The sequence below is a fragment of the Fukomys damarensis genome, unplaced genomic scaffold (genome assembly GCF_012274545.1).
Source record: "Fukomys damarensis isolate Sample0158 unplaced genomic scaffold, DMR_v1.0_HiC HiC_scaffold_24, whole genome shotgun sequence".
Classification (NCBI taxonomy): Eukaryota; Metazoa; Chordata; class Mammalia; order Rodentia; family Bathyergidae; genus Fukomys; species Fukomys damarensis.
The window spans coordinates 28,211,903-28,221,393 of record NW_022900936.1 but is presented as its reverse complement, the minus strand read 5'-3'; the positions used below and the strand labels follow the sequence as shown (position 1 = coordinate 28,221,393).

At 33.4% G+C, this 9,491-nt stretch overlaps 1 protein-coding gene across 12 annotated transcripts in view; it reads right to left on the bottom strand.

Moving 5' to 3' along the window:
* Robo2 (roundabout guidance receptor 2) overlaps nucleotides 1-9,491 on the bottom strand; it is a 1,584,609-nt gene that overhangs the window by 93,290 nt on the left and 1,481,828 nt on the right. For all 12 annotated transcript variants that reach the window (XM_010645674.3, XM_010645673.3, XM_033768136.1 and 9 more), the window contains 4 exons: nucleotides 7,358-7,439; nucleotides 6,765-6,927; nucleotides 5,014-5,180; nucleotides 1,651-1,772 (listed from right to left, as the gene is read on the bottom strand). In XM_010645674.3, coding sequence (XP_010643976.1) covers nucleotides 1,651-1,772; nucleotides 5,014-5,180; nucleotides 6,765-6,927; nucleotides 7,358-7,439 — 534 coding nt within the window. The remainder of the gene's footprint in view (nucleotides 1-1,650; nucleotides 1,773-5,013; nucleotides 5,181-6,764; nucleotides 6,928-7,357; nucleotides 7,440-9,491) is intronic.

The window sequence follows — 9,491 nt, the reverse complement described above, 5'->3', positions numbered from 1 at the left end:
ATATATATATTCTTCTACAAACCCAAAAGTCTTCAAGAAGTTGTAAATTTGTAGCACACTAATATATTTCTTTATTAATTTAAGGATTTATAATGAAAAGAACTGGGTCTTCATTGAGAACCTGGTGCTAATCGCATTACCCAAAGAAAAACATTATCTGGCTCCTGTCACATTACAAGCACAAACACACAGTACACAGTATTCTCTGCTATAAATAATACTGCTACTTCCATTCTATTCACCCATTTTCTGTAGTTGTTATCATCTGATAAAAACATTTTTCAGTTGTATTCTGACACATAATTCATATTATGAACTTCCTAAACTATATTAAAATGATAATTTACTTTTAATGTCCACTAAGATATCCAGAACATAAAGAGTCCTCACAAGTCTATAATAAGACAAATAAATAATCTAACTTGAAAATGGACAAATAATTTCAATAATAATTTCTGTAAAAAAGTCACAAAATGCCTAATAAGCATATAAGACAAACATCAGTAGTTGTTAAACAGATGTAAAGCAAAATCACGATGCACCACTACACACTAGAATTGCTAGAACCAAAAGCAGAATAAGTATTTGATATGAATGAAGGGAAAATTGAGGTGATTTAGAAGACACTGGAGAGTTAAAATATTGCTTTTTGGGAGACAAAATGATTCAATCACCTGAAAACATTATAGTAGTTTTTTGTTGTTGTTGTTGTTTTTTGTTTGTTTTTTTTCTTTTGTATTGGGCATTGAACTCAGGACTTTGCACTTGGGAGGCAGGCAGCGGCACCGCTGAGCTAAATATCCAGCCGGGTTCGCTAAAATATTAAGTAAGAGTTACTGTGTTATTTGACAATGTTTAGTTATACACCAAAGGAAATGGAAACGCATGTCCACATAGCAAAGGGTGCACCCATTCTCAGCAGGCTACGTGGTAGCCAAATATCGAAACAACCCATAGATCCTCCAAGGGCAAAGGAAACAAGGGTATGACATAGCCCTAAAGCGGAGTACCGTTTGTGACTACTACGCCGATCAGAGAGGAACGGAATACTATAATGGAACAATACACTGCAGGGACAAAGCGCAGCCCCATGCTACAACATGAGTGAACCTCAAAACATGATGCAGAGTAAAAGGAGTCAGATACGAAGAATTATTATGTGGCTCTATACATATGCAAGGACTTGCACAGGTAAATGTAGAGAGATACTGAGTAAATTGGTGGGTGTACTGAGCTAAAGCAGTGAGAAGAGAATGACTACTAATGGACCCAGGGTTTCGTTTTGGGATGCTGACATGCTCGAAAATTAGATTTTGGTACGATTGCAAATCTGTTAAGTATGTTTCAAAGATTTCTTTGTGTTCTTTAACTGTGCTATGTTAACTATGTCTCAATAAGCTGTTAGAAAATTCCAAAGACGAAAAAGGCTTCTTTATATCACAATTTATATTAGTCCACCACTCTATTCTTTTATCTGTGGAATATTATCTTTTATTGTCATTGAATACACCTTGATTTTAAATAGTGAGGGGTTTAATTTATAGTTTTGGTTTTTCTATTTGCATTTTCTATGTCTGTTTTGCTTTTGTTAAAGGAATAGATAAACTTTATCACCATATAAAAAGCTTAATATAATCCTTGAAAACTTACCGTCCATGTGACCTGAATAGTCGTGGGAGTCAGTACAACTGGAGCGTGAAGACGAACAAGGACATCTCCTAGTTCTTTTTGCACTTGTCTGTGGTCTACTCCTTGTGCTGGTGGGCTGATATCTGCAGTCAGATGGGATAACCACATCCAAGTTTTAAAATTAATAATATGACCTCAATTTATTTGACATAATCAACAGTATGAATTTTGAACTCAAAATTAGGAAAATAGAAAAACTTGTTGTGTCATAAGCATGTCTATATATTTATATATGAAACTCTATAGAATGTATATAGACTATATAGAGAGACTATAGAGACTATATGTACTATATAGAATATATGGAAATATATATCTACAATGGTCAGACATTGAAACAGGACATTTATGTCATTATATGTTATTAAAAGAATGTTATTATCCCTCATCCCCATTCAAATACAGACACATCATTGTTTGCAAAATAATTAGCACGATCACTCGGAAAAAATAAAGTTCATGGTGTGTGCTAGATTTCTTTAGCAAGGGTAGCTTAATTTTGATACTGGTGCATTGAATGATTTTTCCAAGAAGTCAATGTTGACATACACCGCAGTTTAGGAAATGGCAGAGTCCCTGGTCTCATTTAATAGGTTGTGTTTTCCTACTGCTTGACCTACTTCAGGCTAGAAGCATGGGAGGGAAAGGAACGGGAGCAAAACCAAACAACATCTTTGAGCTGAAAAATTTAAAATATGCATAAAATGCTACTAAACAATACTCTATGGACAAAATGCAATATCTGAGAAGAGGCTGTGTAGCTGTTTGGGGAGAGTAAGTTAAAGGGAGGAAAGGAAGAAAGACTGCAAGTGTTTCCAGGGATTTACACGAAGCCATCCGTGCTGTGTCTCCTTAATCACCAGTCACCTCCACACTGCTCTGTTGCCTCGTAGAGTGATATAGTCTGTGTTCACTAGGTAAAATGATATTACAGTCCTTCAAACTGATATCATACACTGAATTTCACATATATTTACACTCATCTTTTTATAAAATTAACTTGCAACATTAACATATACAAATTGAATTTTTTCTCCAATTATTTTAAGGAAGTCCAATTTAAAATTATTTTTCATCTCCTTTCCTCTATGTTCTTAGACCACAATGTACAATTTCTGCAGAAATATTTTAACTATATATCTTAGCTGTTACATAAATTAGGTGCAGTAAATTAAACAGGACATTAATAATTGGAAAACATACATAAGTGATCTTTTTTCCTGGCCTTCCCTTTTATTTCAGTTAATGTAAACAGCACTGTGAAGTTTTACTTGAATTGGGGGCGGGGAAAGTCACTTCATGTGAATATTAACCTTTTCTGATCTATATGTGGTTTACTATGATGTTGATGTTATATACATAGGAGCCTCAATGAAACAAAAGACTTCAAGATCCTGTGGTACTTAATAGCTTTGAAAAATAAAAGCTCATGAAACAAAGTGTTCTTAGGAATGTTTTACAAGACACGAAGCTAAGTGAGATATCAAAACTGATCCTGACATTCAGACGTAAAACCTGAGTTTTCCTATTAAATATCTGTTAAGAGAACATAAATCTTTGCTCCGTATAGGCTCTCAACTGGAACAAGCTAGATCACAAACAACTTTTCATTAATCTTTTTTTGACCTTTTCCCCAAGAGTTATTTTATAAGTCAAGATGTAGTGGATGGCATAGTTACTGAATGATCAGGGAGGGCTGTCAAACTTCATCACACCAGAAGTCCTCCCATTCTGTTATCTCACCACCTAACACTACAGTGACACACAAAAATCTATTTCTATCCACACAGGTGGACACTAGCTAGGCAATATAATTTCTGGACATAAAAAATTGTATATATTGTTCATTTCACATTCAATTATTTAATTTACTCATTAAATTCAGATGTATTAAAAGCAAATTGATCTAGCTAAGGTAAAATATAACTGGTATTAGGTCCTCAAATTCTTTGTTGTGTTTTTTCCTTTCTCCTGAGACAGGTTCTTTACCTACAGGCTCTTTATCATCATGGAAAATTAATCACATTACTGCTTGGAGAACAATAGCAAAGTGGCATTCCCTCCTCCCTCGACTGTCATCATGTCAGCAATGTTACAGTCACGTGGTGACTTTATTTTACTTGATTTCTTTAAGGGTCCTTTCTCTGTTATAATGGCTTGGTAGTTACTATCACTGAACTACATTGTAATTATAATAATGTTTTATGGCTGTGTGGTGCTTTTCATAGCATAAAATACTACTTGGAATTATACCTTGTTTAAAGCCCTTTACGTACAAATAAGAAATAATTAACCCTTTCTCAAGAACCTTGCAGGAAGTAGATAGGAACAAATAATAAAGGCACATTACTATTATTTTAATTCCCTTCACATGTTAGCAGTACAGGAAACCATAATGTTGCATTCTGCACTACACCTGAGACTCCAATGACCTCTCAGGTGGAAAGACACAGGTTACTAAAGATAAAATGCGGCAAATCTTTGATTTTGAAATTATATTTTTAAAATTCAGAAGGGTTTTTTTGTTAATCAAAAGAATTGAAAGCCACAGGAAGGAAACTTGATTTACTATTTTCTGAAATAAATTACTCCTTGCACTGTGAACGAATAAAACACATTTTAGTGGTGGTTGCTAAAGTTCAGCACCAGCATCACCTGGAGGGCATATTTAGTGATGTGGGGTCAACCTCAGAGCTCTGAATCCTAGTCTCAAAGTCTATGTTTCCACCAGGGTCAGGGAATGCCATTCTACCCATTCAGGAACTACATTTTGAAAGCCACTACACCACAAAAGTGAAATTTCTGAACAGTAAGGGAGTGATTTTACACTCCTTTCTGGGCATCTATTCATTTTAATTCTTGGGTTTTTTTTTCTTTGCTATTGTATAATTTATACAAAGAAAGAGAAAAGTTTTCTTTCTCTTGTAAATATATTAAGGCCCTGAATTACTGGATTCAATTTTAATACAAATGTATCCAGTAACTTGGTTTATTCCTTAACCCTATAGACACTGAAAGCTCTGTAAAGACCACACATTTTAAGAAGGTAAACAACAAACTTGCTTCTCCTGACTTGATGAAGTCCAACGGATCACTATTGAAAGCATCACACAGGGAGAGAAAGAAGTAAGAAATGATCAAGTTGTGACATGGGCCTATCTCACATTGAACATATTTATTATGTACAGCAAATATATACTAATGATAATTTTTTAAAAATAAAAAGTAACCTACTTAATCTTTTAGTCATGTCATCTCCACGTTCTAAAATATTTATCTGATGCTTCCTTTTAAAAGCAGTCATGTTTCAATTATTGAAATTACCTTGAGTACGCACAGGATCTGACATAGGGCTTGGGTCACTGAGGCCTTGGGAGTTGATCGCTCTAACCATGAACAAGTAGATTGTATTGGGCCGCAATCCTCTCACAGTATAGAGGGTGGTCTTCACATGGTCTGCCACTGTCTGCCAACTATTGCTCACCGATTGGCTGCAACAGAACAGAAATTTAATTTAAAGAACAGTCATAAAGCTATTGGAAATGGAATTGGGCATCAATGACAAAGGTTAATGGCTGAAAAATTAAACACACACACACATACGCAACAACACTTGAAGTGTTCAGCCCAATAAATGAAACATTTGATGATTTCAGTTTATTCAACAACAAAGCCGAGCCCGCCTAACAGAAGTGCCATGCACAACAAAATTAAACTCAGCCAGAAGATGTGACAGCCCTTTGCTAAATGCACAGCAGCCCACTAAATGAATACCTGTAAAGAAACAGAGGCCAAGGTCACAACATCAAGGTTATACGATAAGAATGGTCCTCATAAATGCATACATAAATATATATATATACCTTGAAAAGAATTAACCTGCAGAAAGAATAAATGGACTACAGAGTAAATTATGCCAATACATTTTCCTGTTACAAGGTGTGTTTTCTTTTGCATCAATTCCACATGCAATATTATAATAGAGCCTTCTAAAACTACATATCTGTAAAAGAAGAAAGGAAGCATGTAATGAATATTTTCCCTTGGTTACATTTTCAATAAAATTGTACATTACACAGTATTGTGATTTCTCAGAATGGAGAAATATCTCTGAATCTGGGACCTCTTCACAGCCAGCGACAGATGCATGACATATTGGAACACTTTGTTTAAAGTCAAATGCTACTTTTTCTGAGATAAGAGAAAAGGTAATGTCTTAGGTTGTCTCTATTTTTCAGATGTCTTTAAGAATTAAGGATAAAAATTATAGAAAAGAGCTTTTTGAAATTTAAAAATGATGTATCTACCATTACCTTAAATATGGATTAGAGAAGGTTAATGTGAAAGTGATCATTTGCCCTAATATTGACAAGAGACATCGGCTATCTTTCAAAGTAGGCAGTATCAAACTAGTGAAGCTGAATATGAAAATACATTAGTCCATTTTCCTATATGTGTCAGTAGTTTTTCAAATCCCTATAGGATAATTTTATAATGATATTTTCTACTTTATTATCTATATCTTTAAGTTAATGGCAATTTTTTAAATGATACCTAAAAATACTTTTTCTTTTAGCAACATGGGATCAATTTCTTAATTGTGATTTTTGCATTTTCCTGATATAATATCCAATGGATGTATTCAAATATATAACATAAAAATATCGGAATTATTTTATGTTATTAGGAACAAATATTCCAAAGTCTCATCCTTTGGTAAAGAATGCCTAAGTTTAAAGAGTATCTGCTGAATTATAGGTATTTGCCATCTAGTTCTAGTCTCAAATTCTCATTTTAAGTACATACAGTTGTCAGTATAAAGAATTGAGTAAACAGTTATGTCACTCACTATATTCCTACAGAGCTAAAAATAATGTATATTTCATATTGCTATTAAATTACAAATAGAAAAGTCAAGTCTCTTCTTAAAGTCAGATATAAAACAGAAATTCTTAAAATGCATTGACTCAATGTCTCCTTTACATAATAATACAGCATGATAGCTCAGTTGAGATTTTTGCGATCTAGGAACTAAATGCAAAAACCAAGTACAGAGAAGAGCAGTTGTCCCATACCTGAAAGCCTCAATGATATATGCACTCGCTGGAAGAGTTCCAGGGAGACCTGGTTGCCAGGACAAGGTGACACTGTTCTTAGTAACGTCTGTGACCTGTGGTTTGGATGGTGGCCCTGGCAGGTCATTTAAATCATAATTTTTACTAATTGTTGCTCCAGATTCTATAAAGAACAGGCAGAAAAGAACTTTAATTTTGATGGCATAAGCTGACTCTGATGTTTAAAAAGACACAGTCCAGTAAAGGAGACTTGAACAGCAAAGAATTAATCTTAATGAAGCAGAAGTATATAAACAAATAAATATATTTTTCCAAATTAACCAACATAAACTGCATTTTCATACATGATCACTAGAATTGCTTGTACTTCAGGGAATGTAAAATAACATTATGAACAAATGTAATAAATTGCACAGATGCAATACTGTGTCACATATGCTGGTGTAAGAATTCAAAGTGACATTGAATGTGAAGACTTGGATTTACTATCAATTAATTTTAAGCCTCAATCTCTTCTTAACTTATTATTTGATAGTTACCAATCAGATGGAGTTCAAAATTTCTATTCATAAAATTATTCGCAAGGAACTCACCCGTCACATCCAGTACTGCACTCCAGGCAGTCTCCCCACTTGAACTTGTAGCCACACAAGTGTAAGTGCCAGTGTCAGAGATCTGGTGTACAGAGGAGAGAGATGTCAATCGTAAGCAGCTTGTAGGATAATTTCCCAATTTCAACCAGGCAATATCACCTTCATAAATTGAGGCATATCAATTGGTTGTCCAAATATTTCATTAGAGTCAACTATGTATCTGCATCAAATATGAAAATTAACTCATATAACATTATTCATAATACTGATTTAAAAGTTTTTTAAAAGTATGTTTCTACAACAAATGTATTTGAAAGTTCTGTTTGTATTTTCTCTTTCTTTCCATGTGGTAACATTTTTATCTCCTAAGTCCACTTTTCGGTGGGACCTTACTGTGTCAGAGCTAGATAAAGACAACACAGAAACAACTGACTTAGAACCCTATAAGCTTACAGTAATGCTAAGTGGTCATTCTTGTTGCAAATAAAATGTATTTCTACAGGTAAAATTTGCCCAGGTATAAATAAGCAATAAGAGAGTAGTGGGTCACATTTCCTCTATACAAAGAGAAATATGGTGAAAGAAATAATTTTTACAAAAGGAAAATTATTATTATTTTTTCCTTTTAAAGAATAAGTAATCATGTGAACTGCATCAGGGTAGCAGTGAGTAAAATAAAGTTGCATCATTACAAAACAAATGAACCATTCCTATAGTTACTGTAATTTAGAAATGAAAAGGATCATAAAAATCTAATATATAATTATTTTTGAAGAAACATATAAAAATTGTCATTTCATTGATTATTTGAAATACTTCCATTATTCATGAAAGAGTGGCCAAGAACTTTACAAAGAGTTTAAAATATAACCACGAGTTCTGTTTTATAAATGTAAAGTCAAATAATTCTGTGAGTGTACTTTAAAAACAGATTCAAGATCCACTGCAGTTGAACTCTATTGGCTAATGCTGCAAGCAATATTCATTTGAATTAGGTTAGGTATATAAGAAAAGGGATACAGAGAAGAGTATCTGATGGACAAAGAGAATAAGAAAAGGCAGAAGATGTAGGATTAAAGTTCTATGATGAAAATGGGTCTAATTGTTGAATAAATATGAGAGTGCATGAAATATTACATCTACTCAGTTCAAACTATAAGTGTACTGATGACTTTAGCTTTCACAATCAATTCTAAGGTAAATCACTAGTGCAATTGATGTCACTGCCATTTCACAAATTTAATTGATTTTAAATGTCATTATGTATTTTAACTTAAGTTTCAAATTGCTCTGGCACGTCATTCTTTACCGTATTATCTCTGTACCATTGTCTTCTGTTACACAGACGCATGATGGGAATAGCTATTGTGGAATAAGCTATTCTTTCGAATGTGGCGCTACGCACATTATAGTCATTAGAAATCTTTGCATTTAAGAAGCATCACTCACAAACTAAATATAATGAGCAGAGGTTGGATTTTAATGGGATATTCATTTGAATATGGACTGTGAAAGAGTAAAAGAATTTGCATTTTATTATAGCTGTTCAACTAAAATGGAGCACTTGTTATATAGTGCAAATGCTAAAGAAGACCATGTAGGTAATGCTTCTTAACTGCGCCTCATTGTCACTGTGGGGAGATACAAGTCTGACATTAGCTGTAGTAGGTAGGCTTTAATGAGTTTCAGAATGTTCTGCTTTCCAAAAGATACAAATTTAGTTACCAATTAGCTGGACTATGAGAACACAGTATTCATCATGTTTTTTTTTTTCTTCTTGCATTAAGTAATTAAAAAAAAGTAGTGAGACACAGAGGGATATGACCTATACAAAAACCTCTCATGCCTGGAGAATGGAATTAATATAACCTCTCTTTAAACATACTCATCTTACAAAAACAAAAGCAAAACATATATATAGATTTTTTTTTAATGTGTGTGAAGCTTTTCTGATTATTCAAAATTACTTCTCACTTCTACAAAGAAATAGGATTTATTTAATCATCAATTTAGTAGAATAATTTTAGAAATGCCTGTAAAATATAAATGGGCTTTTTCCTTTCCAGATGAAGTGGTGCAATCAGCAATGTGTGTTTAGACACTAATCCACAAGCAAAAGTTTTAGAAAGAACTA